Here is a 22304-nt window from a genome sequence, read left to right as displayed (position 1 = left end):
CATAATCAATATCTTCCTCTTGATTATATCCTTTAGCAACAAGTCTAGCTTTATTTCTAGTTATTATGCCATTTTCATCAAGCTTGTTCCTAAATACCCGTTTGGTTCCAATTATTGGATAATCATTTGGTTTTGGCACAAGTTCCCAAACTTGATTTCTTTCAAATTGATTTAATTCTTCTTGCATTGCCAAGAACCAATGTTCATCAATAATTGCTTCATTTATGGTCTTAGGTTCAATTTGAGACACAAATGCTAAGTGATTACAAATATTTCTAATTGAGTTTCTAGTAGTTACCCCTTTGGATATATCACCAATTACCGCATCAATGGGGTGTCCTCTAGCTACTCTCCAATCTTGTGGTAGATTGTTTCCATCATTGGTTTGTTGACTTGGAGTTTCTTCATTGTTTGCTTCTTTTTCTTTTTTCCTTTCATTTTCCTCTTTGTCATTCAAGTTTACGTTTTCCATGCTTTCTATAACCTCATCATCACAAGGTTCCTTTCTAGGCAAGGCATTGTTAGTCTCATTAAATACAACATGAATAGACTCTCCAATGACCATTGTTCTTTTGTTATAGATCCTATAGGCTCTACTTGTAAGTGAATATCCTAGAAATATCCCTTCATCGGCTTTAGAGTCAAATTTGCCAAGGTTTTCTTTTCCATTATTTAAATCAAAACATTTGCAACCAAAGACATGAAAATATGAAATATTGGGTTTTCTTCCTCTGTAAAGTTCATAGGGAGTTCTCTTCAAAATAGGTCTAATTAAAGCACGGTTCATAACATAACACGCGGTGCCAACGGCTTCCGCCCAAAAATATTTTGGAAGATTATTTTCATTTAACATCGTTCTAGCAAGTTCTTCCAATACACGATTTTTCCTTTCTACAACTCCATTTTGTTGTGGAGTCCTAGGAGCGGAAAAATTATGTTCAATACCATTTTCTTCACAAAACATTTCAAATTCTTGATTTTCAAATTCTCCACCATGATCGGTTCTAATTGAAATAATATTTGAAGATAGTTCATTTTGAATAAGCTTGGCTAGTCTCTTGAATGATTTAAAAGCATCGCTTTTATATGTAAGAAATAAAGTCCAAGTATAGCGAGAATAATCATCCACAATGACCAAGGCATAGTAATTGCCACCAAAGCTCATGGTTCTAGTTGGTCCAAAAAGATCCATATGTAAAAGTTGTAAAGGGTTTTGTGGTAGAAACAATATTTTTTGATTTAAAAGAAGCCTTTACTTGTTTTCCTATTTGACAAGCATCACAAACTTTATCGTTTTCAAATTTGAGCTTTGGTAACCCAATTACTAAGTCTAAGGATATCAATTTGCTTAATTGACCCATGCCAATGTGTGCTATTCTTCTATGCCATAACCAAGAGTCATCTTCCTTACTAATCAAACATTTATCGTCATTTGAAGGCATACCATCTAAGTCTATCATATAAATGTTGTCCGCTCTATGACCAAGAAACTTAACTTTCCCATCAATTAGACTCTCAATTTTACAAGAGGTCGAGTCAAAAATAATTTTATAATTGTTATCACATAATTGACTAATGCTAAGCAAGTTATGCCTAAGGCCCTCAACAAGCAAAACATTTTCTATAGAAACGGAGGAGGAGTTACCAACTTTTCCAATACCGAGGATCTTTCCTTTGTTGTTATCTCCATAGGAAACATGTCCATGCTCTTTCTTGGTGAATGATTGGAACTTAGTTACATCTCCCGTCATGTGACTTGAGCAACCACTATCCAAGTACCACTTGGAGCTTTTAGCCTTCAAACAAACCTACATCACAAAGTCAAGATTTAATCTTAGGTACCCACACCATGTTGGGTCCTTGTGTGTTAGTCTTGGGCTTAGTTCCCTTAGGAACCCACACTTTCTTTTGCCCAACAATACCATTCTTTCTAACTTTACAAGTGGATGCACTATGACCTTTTCCACCACAATGAAAACATTTAATGAATGGGCTACTTGTCATGTAGGATGGTGAAATGAAAAAGTTTTTATATGATTTTTCTTGTGTGTTAGTGTCAAAGCCTAAACCGGATTTGTTGAACATGCATCTTTGTTTACCAAGCAACACATTTAAGTTGTCTCTTCCACATGTGAATTTGCTTAGAATTTCATTTAAATCATCAATTTCATTGTTTAGATCTTTGCATGAAGTACATGATGATGAAAATGCATGATCATTTGAAGATAGGCATTTAATACAATCAATGCTAGCATCAAGTAATTTGAGAGTTTCATTTTCATCCTTCAACTCTTTTACTTCCTTTTCTAAAGATGCAATTTGTTTTTCCAAAGAATTAATAGTTTTTCTTGATGCTCTAAGAGATTTAACGTGTATTAGTGTTTCATTATGCATTTCTTCAAACATGTCAAACAACTCATCATATGAAGGGGAAAGAGTAGAGCAAGATGAGTTTACCTCGGTTTCGGATTCATTTTTGTCCTCATTTGCCATTAGACATATATGTTGAGTTCCTTTGCTTGATTTCTCCGATGGTCTTCCATGCATGAAGCATAGATTTGCTTCTTCCTTGGAATCATCATCGGAAGAACTAGATTCATCATCCCAAGCAAGATAGGCCTTCTTGAAGTTCCTTCTATCATTGCCTTGCTTCTTTTCATATTTGTCTTTCTTTTGATTATTTGGACAATCCGATTTGTAGTGACCGGTTTTTCCACATTCAAAGCAAGTGATGGTAAGTTGTGAGGATCCTTCATCTTTAGATCTTCTTCTAGGAGGAAATGCGGATTTCTTTGAAAAATTCTTCTTAAAATTTTTTCCATATTTCTTTACGAAGAGACTCATCTCATCCTCGTCAAGACCATTTTCGGAATCTCCATCTTCTTTTTCCTCATCCTTCTCTTTGCTTGGTGTTAAGGCTTTCAAGGCAAGTCCCTTGCTTTTATTGATGGCTTGTTCCTTCAAGGTTATTCTAGTTAGCTCCATTTCATACTCTTGGCGCTTGCCGAAAAAGGTCGCAAGATCCATGGTTTTCAAATCTTTTGATTCCGTAATAGCTGTCAGCTTGGGTTGCCATTCCCTATTGTGCACACTTCTCATTACCTTAGCAATTAACTCAAGGTTAGTAAAAGATTTATCCAAAGCATTTAGATGAGTGACAAGGTGTGTGAATCTTTTTGCATACTTTGAATACTTTCATTTTCATGAATTTCAAACATTTCAAATTCTCTAGTGAGTGCATTTAATTTTGTAAATTTAACATCACTAGTTCCTTCATGGGTTATTTGAAGAATATCCCACATTTCCTTAGCATTCTTACAATTTGAAACACGAAAGTATTCATCACGACCTAAGGCATTTGTAATCAAGTTCTGAGCTCTAGCATTCCAATTTCCTTTCTTAATTTCATCTTCGGTGTAATTATCTATATCTTTAGGAATATCTTCATCTTTCTCATTTTTTATAGTAGGTGGTGTATACCCTTTTTCAACTACACTCCATACTCTTAAATCATTAGATTGAAGAAATATTTTCATTCGACTCTTCCAATAGGAATAATCGACGCCATTGAAAAATGGAGGTCTAGTACTAGATGATCCCTCAAGGGGCATATCATGGTTCAAAGAAGTCATCCCTTCTCTTGAAGCGGTTAAGCTCTTTATACAAGAGTTCAAGCTCTGATACCACTTGTTGGACAGGTGGCTTCAATACTCAAGAGGGGGGTGAACTGAGTTTTACAAAATCTTTTCGCAAAGTACCTCCTTTGATGTTTTACAGACTATTTCTTCAATAAAGTGATTTAATAAAGAAGTGTCTAATAGTAAAAGCAAGTGTAGTGATCAACAAAGTAAGCAAGTGAATATATAAAGACAATCTAAGATGCAATTTTAATACTTAAATAAAGAGATTAAGGTTAGAGAGATTGAAAACTAGATGTATCCTGGTTCGGTCACCACCACCGTGACCTACGTCCAGACTGAAGCCGCTCGATCAATTCTTTTCACTAACTATCAAGCTTGAGGGTGCTTGACAAACCACTACAACTTTTCAAGACTTCAGGCTCTTGATGCCTTACAATTTTTCACTCCAAATTTTCTTAGGAATTTGGTGACCTTTCAAGTGTGTAGGGTTCACTCCCCTAGCTACTCAAGTAATCAAGGAAGGTGTTTAATAATGACTAAGTACTCTCAAAGTACAAATAACACAAGTTGAAGAACAAGGGTATATGACACTCTTACAAGAATAAAACTCAAATAGGATTTATGATCAAGAAGACAAGAATAAGGCAAATAGGATGAGAATTAATGAGTAATGATGATCAATAAGTGTGTCCCATCAATGGGAACAGTAGTCTCTATTTATAGAGGGCCCCCATGGCCTTTTTCCTACTCATTTTCGCAAACTAGCCGTTTTATAGCCGTTATTTTTGTCTCTGTACAGTAGGTAATCGATTACCATTGAGTGGGTAATCGATTACCATGAAGGGTAATCGATTACCATTGTTTGGTAATCGATTACCAACCTGTTGAAAAGTTGGTTTTCGCCCTTAAATGGTTTTCTCTTGATTCACATCATTTTCAAATATTGTTTGAACATTTTATGAACATTGAAAAGTATGTTTTCATGTTAAGAATGTATTTGAATGTTAAACGATGATTTAATGCATGTATTTAAAAAAAACTTTGAGCTTCATTCTTGTAAAGAATCAATTTACAAATAATCCTAAGTCCTACAGTATATTACTCTGAGTGTGGACTTAGTGACGTCTCTTGAAGCTTGAGTCTTGATCTTGTTTAGACTTCTTTTTGATGGTTGCTCCTTGAAGCTTTCTTTCCATGCTTGTTTGTTATCATCGAAATCGTTGAACCTTTATATTCTTTTCATGGAGTGCATTGGTTCCACAAGGATTACATGGTCTCCATGTTTGATGACTTCTAGAAGGAAAAGCAATTTGGTAAGAAAAGTGTGGTTGGTAGCCAAAGAAAAATAATAATAAAATAATAATAAAATAAAAAATTGAAATAAAAAGAGAAAAAAGAAGGGGAGAAGATGAGAAGAGGAGGGAAGAAATGAAGAAATAATGAGGATTAGAAGTGATTTGGTTTGGTTAGACTATGCCTCTATTTATAGCTGAAGTTTTTGGCTCAAGATATGGGCTTAATAGAATTTATTTCCTTTCATTAGCTAGGATATTTCTGACTCATACATGACTCATCTTATCTAATGAAATAAAGTATGTTGACTCATGATTGACTCATTCTCATCCATCAAATATAGTATGCTAACTCATCTTAATCCAATGCATTTAATGTTATGATATGCATAGGTATAATTAGTATTATTATTTTTTATTACTATTGGTTATCACAATTAATGTAACTTAATTATTACCAAAATAATTATTCACATTACCAATCAAATGATAATAACATCAAATGCATAATAACTTAAATTACTATACACACATTATTATTAGGAAAAAGTGTTTGTCATTTTAAATGACATAAAGTTGTGTCATTTTAAGAGAGAGAGATAGACACAAAATAATATTTTTTATTTAAAATTTAAACTAAAAAAAACCACCCATGATTTCATTTCTTGTGTCTATCTCTCTCCTAAAATGACATAACTTATGTCATTTAAAATGACAAACATCAAACTTTTATTATTATTACTACTAATTTATAAATTATTATTATTAATTTATTATTATTATAAATTAGTATTTTTCCTAGGGTATTGTACAAGGTGTTTCTATGTCCATAACTACAGAATCCACACCACAACCACCATCAACATACTAATTGCAAGTTGTAATCCTTATAGGTTATAACAGCCAATATTAAAAAATTTCTAAAAGTGTCATCCATATCTTTGATTTTCCTATTACAAGACAACATTTTAAACATTTTTCACAATTATAACCATGTCTAAAACATCAACTAACTACTCATTTCATGTCAAATTTGAATTTTACTATTCATTAACCCTAACATATATAAAATCTCATGGAAGCAAGGTTTTGGTTAGGAAATCTTACCACAATCTAGCCAAGGAAGGAGGAAGAGGAGTCTTTCAAGCCCCTAGTAGCTCCAACACCCACAAAATGCTCAAACCTAAGTTTTTTTCGAAGCAATATCTTCTTCTTTGAGCCACCAAAATGAAAATGTAGAGGATGAGGAAGATGAGGGAAGGTTTCTAGGGAGTTTTCATGTTTACCTCAAGTGCTCTCATTGTCTCTAATGCAAATGGGTTTTTGAGTTTCTCTTCTTTCTCCTCTAGGGTGCAGCTTCGATGGGTGGGAAATGACTCAATGAGATAGATTCTAACTTACTGCATTTTAACATTTTCGCGAATGCTCACTGGCTAATTAAAATTTTAGTAAATTAACAGTAAATTATGATTTTAAGAATTTATTTCCATAAATTAAAGTAGGATAATTAGAAAGAAATAATAATTTTGAATTAAATCACTTTTTGAGGAAAAGTGCACACACGATGTATGTCGTGGTAAAAGTGTGTACCAATGAAATTAACCGGAAACATAAAAATTCTTGAAAATCATTATCTATAATTGTTAGGGAGTTAAAACTGATAAGAAATGTGCAAGTTAAGTTAAGGAGAGATTTAATGTGAATATTAAGTGAATAAGTGCATACTTGGGTTAGAGGACCCACTTAAAATGACTTAGACTTAATCTTTCTCTTTTCTATTTTCATTTTTTTCATATTTCTAAACCATAGACACCACTTCTAAATCTCTCATGGCTTCCATTTATCTCTTCTTCATAAAAACACTTGGTTTCTCATGAAAGACACAACCTTTCTTCACCACTCAACTTTTGCACACACAGGAAAACAAGTATCTTGAAGGAGAAAAACTCATTCTTGGAGTGTTTTAGTTGTTGCCTTGGAGACTTGGAGCTTGCTTATAACAGCCTGTTGTACACTGGTATTGTTAACATTAATTATGATATTAAGCGCAGTTACAATCACAACAATTCATTTATAAAAATGCGAGTAAACTTTTTCCGTTTATTAAGCGAGCATTTAAAACAATAAAAAGCGTAATAATTAAAAGTTGTAACCGTAACTGTAAACTCTTTGCGGAATACTTATTTAGACTAATTTTATAACTTATTTTACTTACTACAGGTCACTAAGGGGTTCCAATAAACCCACTTAGCTAATTTCTCAATTTTACGTTTTCTACCTATCCGAACACAGTTCGGTCTTTAATTTTCTGCGGACAAACCGCATGAAGAGCGCTCCTCATCTTTTAGTATGTTATTTTAGACTCAATTACCTTTTTAGGAAGCTATCACACGAGTTATTTAGAGCTTGTTTTCTCCGTATATCACCGCTTGAAGTTGGACAAACAAAGCTGCCAGCCAACCCCAAAACAGCTCCAAACATCCCTCACTCCACGAATTACTGCAGAAAATAATCTCAATCAATTGCTCTCATATTTTTATAAAACAAACTAGACATCTCAAGCTTCAATTTGATATATCGTACATCTAATTTGACCAGGGAACGAAGCGAGAATTAATTTCCCAAAACCGGTCCAGAACTGCCACATGTGCAGTAAGCAAATGGGCATTCTGCGTTCTCTGCCTTCTACAGGCCGACGTCCAACCCATATTTTTACCAAATTTTACCACAAGATAGAGGACATCTCAAGCTACAAAATGGCATATGGCACGTCCCTATCGCACCTCTGTCAAGGGAGATATGCTCTCCCGAAGTTTACCTAAATTATGCCAATTTCTAGAAATTTCGCCAGAGTTTCCTTTGTTTTTACAAAAATCCCCAAATTTGCTAATGTGATCTAGAACCTCAAATGTACCAAATAATCATTGGGTGGCAAACACAAGGACCAACAATTCCTTGGGGCACTTACAACCCATCACAGTTTATTTTACTTATACAATACGTATCACATTTCTTCCTTTATTAATACTTAATACGTTTCAATCATCAAAGTCCAATTGCATGCATTTGCTAATCATACACATACTCATAATCCTAAAATAAGCCTATTGCCCTTCCATCATAGTACATATACTTCACATTACACAAGGTCCAATTACAATACTTACAATTATCCAAAGTACAACATAATACATAAATCTCCAAATGTCATAAACTACATGTATCTAGACTCAAGCAAAAATACCACCAAAAAATATGACATAAATCTCATCCTAACAACATATACAATGTTCATGCCCTAAGTCTAGCCTAGGCCCAATGGCCATAAGATGAAAAATACTAATGATACTCCGGCTAATCATCCTACGGGCTTCTTACCCGCCGCTCCTGCACCACTGCTACCTCCTAAAATAAAGCCTCCAAGACGGGGTCAGATATACGAATACATCTCAGTAACCTAGAGGCTCCGAGGAAAACTCCGCTCAATGGCTCACTTCGATGCATATAAGTAATATAAAATAACATCTTGAAAAACGGGATATAGCAAGGGATTTAGAGAAACTGGGGAACATAGGGATACAAAATATGACGAAGCTGGAATGGTCGCTACCAATACCACGCAACGTCCTGCCTAATGGCTCGGCATATAAGCCTACGGGTCTCAACCAAGGCGTGTTCCTAGAACATCCAACTGAGGCACCCCTCCCATCCATATACACCCGAGACTTCCTAATGTGCTCCTATCCGGATCACGCACCACGACCCTAGATCAACTGGAACTCCCTCTCGGAGACCTATCCAGTGGAAGTCCGCAATGCCCGAAGGCAAACTGTCTACTGGTCAGAGACTCGGTACATCCAGTGTACCACTAACATACATAATAAATGCATGATAATGTTATTCTACATTACTTACATACACTTCCTACCATCACACTCAACGGGCATGGAGGAACACACAAGGGAATCCAGCCCCAGTACCAAGAGGTTACCTATTTAGTCCTCTTCACTTAGCTCCCAATGAAATATTCTCCGAGCTCTTTATACAACAGAAATGCCTACACAGAGGACATTCTCAATTACTCAAAATTCATACAACACATGCAAGTCATCAATTACACAAGCATGGTTCCAATCACTTACCTCAATCCCACTTGGTCCAAGACCAAGGGCGACCCACCGAACTCACGTTTCGGGGTTCAAATCAACATACGGCAACCTACAACAATCATGTACGAATCATTAATACACGGCAATTCTATCAGAATACGAAAAATGTCAAAAATCTCCCCTACACCATGTAGGTTCGGCCAAGGTAGGCTTATTTTACAATTTATTTTTCTAAATTTTCCTTCTCATTTTATTAGGCATCCTTAGGTTACCAAAAGGCCATATCAAGTGCCACTTTTCATTTTACGTCATGTAAACGTCATTTTGCCTAATATTTTGCTCTAGGTCCAATCAACCACTCAACATTACCAAATATTTTTCCATTGGTTTTCTAACTTTCCAACCGCCACACAACCCATCTAATTATCATTTAACACATAATACATCATCCAAGCAATGTCAACAACGTCAAATCCCTAATTCTCCCTAAATGACTGAATTGCACCCCAATGCCACACCAAGGAATTTCAATCAATTTTAACTACTCCACACCTCATACAATCTCATTGTATCATCATACAACCATACCAAAATCCCATTATACAATCCTAACAATAATCTCAAATCCAAAGTCATGACACCATCAAATTTTTCTAAGTAAAAATCACATTTTTCACAAATAATTTTTTTTACATTTATGGCTACTACACATCATTCTAAGACACATTCATGTACAAATATTTTCCATTTGAGCTCTCTAACAAAACAAATCAATCAAGCCCTCTTTAGGGTTCATGAAACAAATTCGAAAATCAACCATCGAAAGGGTGTAGAAACTTACTCAAAAACTAGGCACCAGGCTCCTCCAAGACATACTAGACAATTGGAGCATCACTCAACAACATGAACACAAATCTACCAATGTGATCCGCGGCCTAGGGGAGGGTTTTTCTAAAAATCTAGAGGGATTCAAGGCTTAAGAGTACTACCAATGGGTTTGGAAGGTGATTTGCAATAGATTTCAAGCTAAGGATCACTTGATTTGGTGGAGGAATGATGTAGTTAGGAGTGAAACAAGTTTTGTTCAAAAACTTGCACAAAGAACCATGGAGGCCGCAGGTAGGGAGAGAGAGAGGGGAAGGAGAAGAGTGAATAGTGACATGGTGTCACATGTGTCAAGTTACTTAAGTGAGGTGGGCCCCACCGCCACCTCACGCGATTTCAAATTCATTTGAATTTCTCCTCGTTCTCACTAAACGCCCACAAATTCACAATCTATTTAGAAACTCTAATTTTTAACATTACCCATTGTCCTTTAACTGCCCTTGATCAGATGAATCCGGAGTTTTCCGGTCGTTCGGAGAAAATGTTGTTTAAAGCTGTTGAGAGCGCCGTTGGCACGCTTCCCCAAACTTACTTATTTCCATCAAATTTTATTAGAAATCATATTCCCTAGCTCTTTAAACCATTTATAACTCATTCAAAACCTAGAGCTCAAAATTCAATCGGCACGCTTTACAGTGCAACTGTACCGCGATATTTTTTACCCGGTAAAAACATTATTCACTGAATTTTCCGAAACTTGCCTAACCACTCAATTTTTCGTTCTGAATCCATTTCCAGGGTTATTTTTATCATCTGAGACCTTCAACTCAATTTTTATCTTCCTAAGGTTGCGTGTTGGCTAATTACCGTTTTGCCCTTTTTTTGTATTTTGGTTTTATCTTCAGGATTTTCATTAATCCTTCCCTTTAATCCTCATTTAATATTTTAATATTTAATTTAGAATTGCGAGGTGTTATATTGCTCTCTTTGTTTGGAGTGGTTGGAGCATCACCATACCTTGTTTTAAGGCTCTTTGTGGAGGAAGAACCATCTTTTACTAAACCATTTTCATGTGCCTTGTTTGACAGAAGCTAAGAGTGGACTATAGACCCTTAAAGTGATCTCCTTTATCTATTTTGAAGCTTTAGGTATATGCCTCTGACCTACTTCCTGAGTTTCTAGGAAAAACATATGTTAAAGGAGAAAAATAACTAATCAAGATGAACACTAGCTTAAACATGTATAAAAAAGGTAGATAAGACCTCTGTTAGGTGGAAAAATGAGACCTTGTTGGATATTGTAATACCCCGTATGCACCCAGTGTATTAAACATATAAAAGGTAATAACGCAACTCAATAAATGCGGAAGCTAAATTTTTCCAATTATGAAACTTATCAGATTAACCAAGTGGATTTACTTATTCTTTTTTCAAAATATCGTATGTATGTAAATTGCAATAAATAACTACACTGAATAACCTCATAGCAAAAATAAGTATCTAGTCATAGAACTACAACACGTAAACCAGACAATATCATCATACAGAAGTACAACTCAAGTTTAAGATAAACATGGCTTATATCAATGTGGCATGGACAACCCCCATGCTCACAAAATAAAACAACATAATCAAGTCATGTCTCAAGTACAATAGTCATTTAATAATAAAAAAGCATAATCATATCCAGATATGTCAATAAAGTAGCATGCATAATATCAGCTCAACTCCGGCCTCCTGCGACAAGAGGTCTCACCCTCAGAGGTACCTGTACCTGAAAATGTGCCCACACGGGGTAAGATTTTTAAGAAGAAATCTCAGTAAGGCAAGGCATCCTCAAGGACTTTTCTACCCCAAGCTCACTTACAAGTATATAATAAGTTCATAAAACTAAATACAATGCATGGTCATGTTAGAGAAATATAATTATGACAATATATCCAAATACTCAGAAAGTCATGCACCACAGTTCATATCTAATGTGATGTATACAAATGCGGTTAAACTGGCCAGGGAACAAGATATGAATTATACACGTCTGCGACCTGTCTAAACATAAGGGTCGCAGCCTTATGCCTTACACAATAAGGTCGCAGCCTGATTGTGTAAGCAATCAACATCACATCTATACATTACATCAACAAGCATATCCGCATATCTCAGGCATATATCAATGCATATATCATTTTTATAAAAGCATACCAAGCACATAAACCACCCCTCCATGGAGGTCGATGGAACAAGCAACAGATCAATCTGAGGAACAAAAGCTTACCTGTCAAGCTAGATCCTCCCTCACAACTCGGTGTCCACAGGGTTACAAGTAATAACAAGGTCCGGGAAAGTCAAGGATTTGTTTTCATAACATTCACATCATCAATATCCATAGTCTAGAATTTCATTGCATTAGAACAACATTTCCTTTATCGTTTAACGGCCGTAGGCTTCTCTAAAAGCCATAAGCCTTCAATAGTATAGATTATGACTTAGTTACATCATTACAGAGGTCCATACTAATCATTTAAGAGTCCCGAAACCTAAACCACACTTCTATTTGGACAGAATGGGTCAAACTACGAATTATCCAGAATATCCCGATATTCCTCGGGGACATATCTGGATATCCTTATCCGGATATCACAGACCTAATATCCAGATATCCATATCCGGATATTTTGTGACAGAATGCAGTTCAAATATGCATATTTTAACCCATTTAGGACAAAGTTCATGTTAGTTACTTAATCTCCTCATTTAACATGCCAAGACTTGATATTTTACATGAAAACTCATGAACAAAGGTAAAGAATGTACCCCAAAGCCTTGTAAGCAGAAAATGAAGGGTCTTTGAAGTTGGAAAATCCACTCTTTGCTTCCACCAAGCACTGTACACGAAAATGGAGTGATGCAAATCACTCCCCTCACCACTAAGAGCTTCCAAGCAAGCTTGATATTGGCTCCAACTCAAAAAATCATTAGATTCACACTCACCCTTCCAAGACAGCAGCAAGAGGGTTCAAGGAAAGACTTTTCTAGCTCACTGATGGGTGGTTTGCTGATGGTGGAAAAATATAAGTTCTGATAGGGGACGTTCCTCTGTTCTTGCAGAACACATATTTGTTCCCTTAGTTCCAACCCAACTGCGCAAGTGCATGCATCAAGTAATAAAGGGAGTATTAGTGCCACAATTATCGTTCCCACGAGGATCGAGTCCTAATTATTGTGTTATACTGTTTTATAAAGAATGAAGATGAGAAGAAAAGTTAGTAAATGAACTGTCTGATCAAACGTCCCCTACTGTCTTGACAACGTTCCTCAGGAACAGTAGGTTCAATCTGGTGACAAACAATTGCTCGCTGCATTATGTATGTGATCCTTCCTGTTTAGAAGGTGAGATAATAATCATTGGGTTTTTATAAGTGCAAGTAAGGGTGTTCGCGGTCTGGATTGGATCGGTTTTGGAAGCAAAATTCATCTGATTCAATCCCTTCGGTTTGATCATATGATAATCCATTCGGTTTGAATTTTTTTTCAAATCCGATCCAATCCAATCCAATTTTTTTCGGTTTGGATTGGATCGGTTTTCGGTTTTTTGAAAATCCTAATATTTATTTCGTGATTATTGTGCAAATAGTATCTTTTGTATATATTGGCTTTGTAATTTTATTTTTATTTTTTAAATACAAAAGCATTAGCAAACTATAATATAATTTTTTTTGCTGGCAATGAGATATGAAGTTATAAAGATAAAATTGTGTTGATAAGATATGACTAGATTTTTTCTTGGATTTAGTTGATGGGGTAATGGGTCTTGGGTTTAGAAAAATTTAGGCTATGATTAGGGAAAGACCCAATTAGGTAGAGGGGATTACGAAAAGACTCAAATAGGTAGAGGATAATTAATATATTGGATCAGTTTGGATTGGATCAGTTTTCATCAATCCATCCAAAAACCGATCCAATCCAATTAAAATTTGCGGTTTTTTTTCGGTTTTCGGTTTTTCAATTTTCGGTTTATTCGGTTATCAGTTTTTCGGTTCGGTTACCGCAGTTTGAATCGGTTTGGATCAGTTGATGAACACCCCTAAGTGCAAGATTAAATAAAGTAAAAACTACTAAAACAGAAATAACTATAATCAAGAGACAACAGGGTGGTGGCTAAAACAGTTTAACAGAAGGAACGGACTTACTGCTCCACTCTTAAAAGGGGTTGTTTTCTCTGCTCAAGACTAATCACTTTTTGGCTTTGTCCCAATTTCTTGTCTGCCAACTCTGATTCCTCAGCTCATGGACTAGATGGCTCACAAGTTTCCATATTCCTGTGGTTCCCTTGACTCCAACAGGTACTTAGAACAGAACCTTAAAATGGACGAGTTGGCCCCTTATTCTTAAGGAGACCAGTAGTGTTTTTGCCATAACACTACCTTCCCCCAATGGCTAAGCTGTCTGAAATCCCTTCCGTATGGAAGTTCCTTTCTCAGTATGTGCCCAATTTCCATTGGTACACAATGAATATAGCTTACTTAGCCAAAGAAATACAAAAATCTTCAGTCAAGAGTTTTGAAAACAGTTCTTTAAGAGTTTCACAGTTCACCCGTTCCACAGATAGTTCAGCTGATGGCTGATAGTTTAAACAAAATTATTCCCAACTGAAATCCCATAGACCCGAGATTCAATTAAGAGATAACGAATGGAACGAAGAGAAAAACACTTATATTAATTGAAAAGACAGTTTACAAATGAAACAGAAAATGGAAAAAGATGGGTTGATGCTCGTGAAGAGTCTTAAGGGTTGATACAGAGAACAGAGATGGGTTGTCACTTAACTATAGTTACAACTTAAAATAAAACTAAGTTACTAACTACTACTACTAGGTGATCTCTTCCTTTCGCACTTCAAACCCTCCAGGATTCGATGGTGTATTTGTGTGGGGGTGGTCCTATTTATAGATGGAAGAGGAATGGCAATGTTGTAAATCCTTTGGAGCTAGTTTCTTGACTGAGGGGACGGGATGGTGGCAGCAGAGCGTGAAGATTGCGCAAATTGCTGGATGGAACAGGATTTGGTGATGATTAGCCGTTGTTTGCAGTCCTTCCCATGCTTTGCTTTCCTTTTCAGCCAATGAGAACTCTTGATTCTATGCTCTTCATGTTTCCAGCTGCTTAGTTGGTGCACCGCCTCTGCTTTTAGGAAACTTTAACCTTACGTCACCTGCAAAGTGTACAGAGGCATTAAATGAGTGGAGCAGGTGCGTTAAATGCGTCTCAGTCCGTTCCCCTTTTAATATATTTTAAAGGAATACGTTACCATCCGTTCCCCCACTATGTTTTTGTCACAAATGTGTAAAACAAGTGATTTTCATGCCAAAGTTGCTCATCAGATAAGGGAACGTGTGGTATTTTGCCATCAAAATGGGCTTAGATGGGAACGAATTTACGTCCCATCAAACACCCCAAAACTAAATTGTTGGTTGTCCTCAAACAACTCAGAAATATTATATTGGGCTGCCCAATTTCAAAGAATAGTTCAACAGAAAGAAACTTGAGCAGTGAGCAATCATGAACTTTTCAAAAAAATGAGCTACTCCCCATAGTTAAACAGTAAGAGGATTCTGTCCCCTGATAAGAGAAGGTTGCTTATCTTTTGTCTCACTATCACTCATGGGTTGGTGTTTGCTCTGTCCATTCCTGGATGTGATTTTTCAGAACTTGCCTTTCTGTTGTTTTTCCTACGAAGCACAGCTGTCTTCCCTCCCAAAGATCTTTGGTGGATGAGTCTATGGAAGTGTGGAAGAATGGTGGTCTGATTCGTGGGGTCAAGGAACGTTTTCTTTTGTGCCTTTGAACTTGGACTTTTTTTGTTTGGGGGAACACCTTTGCTTGTACCTTTTTTCACCTTTGGAGGAAGGTTTTCTGGTATTTCTTGAATTCTTTTGAATGGTTGTTTCCCTTTTCCTTGTTTTTCTTTCTTCTGTCCTTTTGTTGTTCATTTTTAGAGTACGTTCCTTGTCCTTTTTGGTTTGAGCAGATGGTGTATGATGAAGGTGAGGTGAGTGTGTGATTCTATTTGATCCTTGACAGTAGAGTCCATCTGTCTTTTAGCAGTACTTACAGTTTCAAGGCAAGTTGAAAAGTTTCATTGTGGTTACACCTCAGGAACGCTCTCAGAAGTGGGTGTTTGGTCTTTCTCTGTTCCTCACCAGTGTGAGTTCGCACAAATCAGCTTCTTTCAAAAATCTGAGGATTAAATTCCCTGCACTGTTTCTATTTCAAGTACTCAGAGAAAGAACAAGCATGATTAGTTAGTGACTTTGTGTTTCATGTATGTTGGTTAAGCAAAAAAAAATAGGGCAATCTGAATACTATAACTGAAATGTATGTATGTACCAAACAGTTTGATCAAAAAGTCTTTTTCATTTGCAAAAAGATTATTTCCAAGGGAACGGAAAGAAGAAAAAAAAGAAATTAAAATAAACAGTACAGAAAATAAACTAAGCTAAGATAAATAGGAGGGTTTCCCCTTTTCGTTGGGGAGGTCTCCTTTCCCAAGGGTTTCTTTTTTCAGCTTCAGCTTCCTTGGCTTCATCAACCTCCTCATATGTCAATGGTCTCCTTTTGAGCAGATCTTTTAATCTGAGGACTTCATTTGCAGGGAGCCATTTCTCAGCATCCTTCAATAGATCGCTGATGATTGCAACCAGGGAGTTGATGGTGGATCTCATTATGGTTCTGCCAGTGCGAAAATGGATGACTTGTTTTTCAACATCTAGCAGCCTCATTTCCAACTCATAAATTCTCCTCTCCAGGTACGTTCCAAAGGCCCGGATGGCTTCTTTGGTTTCCTTACGTTCCTCAGTTTGTTTGGAGATGAGCCTGTTGAGTAGGAGCTCTGCTGTGTGATTGCGCAGAGAGTTGGAAAGGATTAGGGAGTTAGCGGCTTTCGCAATTTCTCCCTGGACTACTTGGAGTGTTGATGTGTATGATGTAGCATTGGCTTCTTGGATGGCTGTCCTTATGGTGCTGAGTTGTTGCTCTCTCTCTTCCTTCTGTTGTGCCAGTCCGTCCCTTAGAGCCTGCAGCTCTGCATTGGTGCTTGTCATGTCAAGTTGGGGAACGGATTTCTTTGCTGGCAACCGTTTTTCTAGCTTCTCCCCCGGCATTTCAAAGATTTCAGCAATCCCAATTTGTGATTTTCTTCTGGCAGCAATGGGGATTGCTGTAGTAGGGGATGAAGTAGGTTGCTTCTTCTGCTGGCTACTGCCAACAGTAGAAGGCACAACGAGTGTTGTGCTGGGTTCATCCACTGGTGGTCTGGATGATGAGGGCATGGTCACAACTTGTTCCTCCATCAGTGGAGGAATTGCCATCCCTTCTTCTTCTGCCAAGGCTCTGGCAAGAGCTTCGTCCCCAGAAGTATCGGGACGGATGACAGGGTATGGCAGAGGACCTCCCAGATTGATCTGCCTAGGGCCTGTTGTCTTTGCTTTCTTCTTAGGGGGTTCTATGAGAATCTCCTTTCCTCTGTCATTTTTCTTCTGTGGTTGAGCCTCTTGCTCAGCCATTGATGTCTCTGCAGCAGATGCTGCTTCTTTTTATGTTCTTCTCTCTCCTTGCTGCTGCCTAGGAGAAAGTTGTGGGGTGATTTGTCTTAGTGGAGAGTGAGCAGGTGGTGGGGATGAAATGTCAGAAAATGTAGAGTCTGAGCTGCTTGGGGACGTCTCTTTGGCAGCTGGTTTGGGTGCTGACATTCTGCCAGCCTTCAGCCTTTTTGCCAAAGGCTCATTTGTCTTCACTCTCCTCCTCCTTGTCAGAGAGGGTGATAGGTTTTGCAGAGGATGCTCCCTCTAGCATGTTGCTGTTGAGGACCCTCTTTAGCCTCTGGCTCGAACGTTCTCCCTTTCTTGGGGGAGCTTTGGCAGGAGATTTCTTTTTTCCTTGTTTGCCATCAGTAGCAACAGGGGCATCCTTCTTTACCTTGGTGGGAGGAGGGACGGTTCTGCTTGTTGGAACGTGGGCAGAAGAGGAAGATTTTGAAGGAGTCGTCTTGGTGGCCTTCTTCCGTGAAACCACAGGGGTTTCCTCTTCATCATCACTGGTGGGGGAGCGTCTGAGATTGACAGGAATAGGTTGGGTGGTGTCAATGTAAGTGCTTTTAAGACCGTTCCAGGTCTTAGCATCAATGATAGATGCCACCCGTGTGATGTCATCTGGGTGTTCCTCTACACCAGCTTTCAAACAGAGCTTGGTGATGAGGAAAGGGAGGCAGACTGTGGTCTTTCTCATGTCCTTCTTCAGGATGTTATAGATGAGGGTTACTCATCAGAAGGAATGTGCTTAATGATGTAGTAGATTTGGACTTGCAGCCCCCAACTAGCAGAGGCTTCATGAGTGGTGGGAGTGATGTTGGAATTTGCAAACAGTGCCCAAAACCTGGCTATGTCCTTCATGCTCCCCTTGCAGAGGGACCCTTTGTAGTAGTTGGGTTTGTCGAGGGCTACTGTTTGTTTCAGGACCTTTTTGAAGAAGAATACCTCCCTACTGTCCAAGTACTTATGGTACGGACAGTTGGTGACGGTGGGGAGGTAGAGCACTTCCTGGACATCAGTGGGGGGAAAATGATACTTGTTTTCCCCTCACTGTGACCACATCAGGGGCATCTTCTTCGGGCAGCCTCCTTGTCTGGTACAGGAATTCTCCCACTATGGAGACATTCACTTCACGGTCATCAGTGGCAAAACGCAGCCACTGGAGCTTGATTAAGGACTGCTTCACAAATGAGGGCAGAACCAATTTTTCCTGCTGCAAGGAGATGTTCCTCTCTAGATATAGATGAATGATGGGTTCGGTGAGTTCTGGTTCTTTGCCACGGTTGGCCACAGGAGTCACCTTGATCGAAAACTTAGTCATTTTTAGCAGAAAGGAGGTTAGGGCACAATGCAGAGGAAGAAAAGGTTCTGAGTTGAATGGAAATAGTAAAACTCAAAGGAAGCAGTGACTGAGTTTAAATAGACAATGGAGGAGTAAAAGAAGAGTTTCCGGGACGTGGAGGTTAAGGAGAGGAGGTTGAGGAGGTAGTGGAATAGGGACGTTACAGAACGAGTGGTCAGCAGTTACTGGTTTGTAACTGATGATGATGAGTGGGGGGAGATGGAACGATTTAGGTCAAGACGTGGGAGAGAGGGAAAAGAAAAGGGTGCAGTTGTCTTAATGGTTGAGGAGACGGTTGCTTTTGCTGAGCACGTTTCCAAGATTTGTAATGAATGCAAATTAGATATGGCTGCGTATCTTTTTAAGTGACTCAGCAGGGACAGGTGTCCCAGTCACTCTTATCTCCTAACCCAGGGAACGTTCTCTTTGTCTTTTCCTAACTAATAAATAATTAACTAAATAAAAGGAAAGAAAAGGAAACATATAAAAGTGTTTAATTGGAGATTTAATATAACTAAGGAAAAGGGAACGTACTAACCTATCACCTATTACTTATTATTTATTAAAATGTTAAGTTTGCAAAAATAAAATATAAAATAAAAAAATTAATTGCGATTGTGCGGTCAGGGACCACCCCAAAACTACGTTCGTGGAACAGAACGTACTTTATTTGGACTTTCTGGAGTGGAACATCAGACGTTCCCTCCTTTATGGGAGCTATGTGTTTAACAGTAACCACCCCAAAACTTTGCTCTTTGTCATAGAGCAAATGTAACCACTGGGTTGCCTCCCAGTCAGCGCTTAGTTTAATGTCTTTAGCTAGACATGGTACTTACCTCTCAAGTTGCTTCAGAAGTGGTCGAGGGAACTTCAGTGTCCCCTGGTAGTGATTCTGGTGTTCTTGTTTGGAGATTGGCAGCAATCTGTCCCAGATGGGACTCAATGTTCCTGACCACTGCATCATTTCTGGTGACATATTCCTTGACATAATTTTGCAGGGTGTTGATACGTTGGTCCTCTCTATGGAACGCAACATAGTTGTTTCTCTTTTCTTCAAATGTTCCACTGCTGCTGCCTTGCTGATACTGCTGTTGATTGTTGAATGGGCTTTGGTTCATGGGTGGCTTCCATTGGGTGTTGTGGTTCTGATCCTTAATGATAGTTCCTCTAGGGCTTGAATTTGTATTGCGTCCTGCTTGTTGATTGTCTCTGGTGAAGTTCCTGTTGCCAAAATTTTCTGCATAACACACCAATGCAGTGGATGGGCAGTCTGTTGAGTTATGAAGGTCACCACAGGCTGAGCATGGTTCTGTCTCAGCTGCTGTGAGTTGTAAGACTTCCATCCTTGGTGCTGATTGGTCAGCTTTCAGGTTCTTCACTTCATTCATGAGTGATGCCAGCTGGGCTTCCATGGTGGTTTGTTTATCCAGTTCTAGCATGCCTGGCTTCCTTACTGGGCTCACCCTGTCTATTGGCCATTGAAGACATCTTTCAGCAGTTCCTTCTATGATTTCATACCTGGATTCAAGTGTTCCTCTAAAGAAATATCCTCCTACAGCAAAATCTAAGTGAGATTGAGAAGTATGGTCAAGTCCCTTATAGAAAGATTGTAACACTCCTCAACTCTTTACCACATGGTTTGGACATTTCCTGATGATGTCCTTATATCTCTCTCATGCTTCATAGAGATTTTCTCCATAAAACATTCCGAAGTTAGAGATTTCTGCCCTAACATCAGCTTGTCGAGACATAGGGAAAAACCTCTCTATGAAGTTGTTAGATAGCTCCTCCCATGTGTGGATTGACCCAGGGGTGAGAGTTTTCATCCATGTTTTTGCCTTTAAGCCCAACGAGTGAGGGAACAACCTCATTCTCATGCTTTCCTCTGTCACACTCTCAGCTTCTAACAACTTCATAGAGAGGTTTTTCCCTATGTCTCACTTAGATTTTGCAGAAATCTCTAACTTCGGAATGTTTTATGGAAGAGGCCAAGGACATCATCAGGAAATGTCCAATCCAGGTACAATCAATACTTCTCAATCTCATGCTGCAGGACACTTGAATCCAGTTAGAAGGAACTGCTAAGATGTCTTCAATGGCCAATAGACAGGGTGAGCCCAGTGAAGCCAGGCATGCTCTGGATAAACAAACCACCATGGAAGCCCAGCTGGCATCACTCATGAATGAAGTGAAGAACCTGAAAGCTGACCAATCAGCACCAAGGATGCAAGTCTTACAACTCACAGCAGCTGAGACAGAACCATGCTCAGCCTGTGGTGACCTTCATAACTCAACAGACTGCCCATCCACTGCATTGGTGTGTTATGCAGAAAATTTTGGCAACAGGAACTTCACCAGAGACAATCAACAAGCAGGACGCAATACAAATTCAAGCCCTAGAGGAACTATCATTAAGGATCAGAACCACAACACCCAATGGAAGCCACCCATGAACCAAAGCCCATTCAACAATCAACAGCAGTATCAGCAAGGCAGCAGCAGTGGAACATTTGAAGAAAAGAGAAACAACTATGTTGCGTTCCATAGAGAGGACCAACGTATCAACACCCTGCAAAATTATGTCAAGGAATATGTCACCAGAAATGATGCAGTGGTCAGGAACATTGAGTCCCATCTGGGACAGATTGCTGCCAATCTCCAAACAAGAACACCAGAATCACTACCAGGGGACACTGAAGTTCCCTCGACCACTTCTGAAGCAACTTGAGAGGTAAGTACCATGTCTAGCTAAAGACATTAAACTAAGCGCTGACTGGGAGGCAACCCAGTGGTTACATTTGCTCTATGACAAAGAGCAAAGTTTTGGGGTGGTTATGTTAAACACATAGCTCCCATAAAGGAGGGAACGTCTGATGTTCCACTCCAGAAAGTCCAAATAAAGTACGTTCTGTTCCACGAACGTAGTTTTGGGGTGGTCCCTGACCGCACAATCGCAATTAATTTTTTTATTTTATATTTTATTTTTGCAAACTTAACATTTTAATAAATAATAAGTAATAGGTGATAGGTTAGTACGTTCCCTTTTCCTTAGTTATATTAAATCTCCAATTAAACACTTTTATATGTTTCCTTTTCTTTCCTTTTATTTAGTTAATTATTTATTAGTTAGGAAAAGACAAAGAGAACGTTCCCTGGGTTAGGAGATAAGAGTGACTGGGACACCTGTCCCTGCTGAGTCACTTAAAAAGATACGCAGCCATATCTAATTTGCATTCATTACAAATCTTGGAAACGTGCTCAGCAAAAGCAACCGTCTCCTCAACCATTAAGACAACTGCACCCTTTTCTTTTCCCTCTCTCTCTGGTCTTGACCTAAATCGTTCCATCTCCCCCCACTCATCATCATCAGTTACAAACCAGTAACTGCTGACCACTCGTTCTGTAACGTCCCTATTCCACTACCTCCTCAACCTCCTCTCCTTAACCTCCACGTCCCGGAAACTCTTCTTTTACTCCTCCATTGTCTATTTAAACTCAGTCACTGCTTCC

General features: G+C 38.3%; 1 protein-coding gene and 1 non-coding gene across 2 annotated transcripts; one reads left to right on the top strand and one right to left on the bottom strand.

Annotated features, from left to right (window-relative positions):
• Positions 1-322: 322 nt before the first annotated feature.
• LOC133307109 (uncharacterized) lies at positions 323-3099 on the bottom strand (the record flags this gene model as incomplete). Its single annotated transcript, XM_061507530.1, has 4 exons — positions 2100-3099; positions 1897-1958; positions 1646-1808; positions 323-660 (listed from the first exon to the last, which is right to left on the bottom strand). Coding segments are annotated over exons 1-4 (1563 nt in total), but the record flags the coding sequence as incomplete, so codon positions are not given.
• A 17324-nt stretch (positions 3100-20423) lies between these two features.
• Positions 20424-20530, top strand: LOC133307110 (small nucleolar RNA R71). Its single transcript, XR_009751007.1, has one exon. It is a non-coding gene; the product is annotated as a small nucleolar RNA R71 (small nucleolar RNA).
• Positions 20531-22304: the final 1774 nt, after the last annotated feature.

The sequence above is a fragment of the Gastrolobium bilobum genome, unplaced genomic scaffold (assembly GCF_033153095.1).
Source record: "Gastrolobium bilobum isolate Gb01-03AN ecotype WA unplaced genomic scaffold, APGP_CSIRO_Gbil_v1 utg104398, whole genome shotgun sequence".
Taxonomy (NCBI): Eukaryota; Viridiplantae; Streptophyta; class Magnoliopsida; order Fabales; family Fabaceae; genus Gastrolobium; species Gastrolobium bilobum.
Note: the sequence above shows the minus strand (reverse complement) of the source record. Positions and strands in the feature narration are given on the sequence as shown.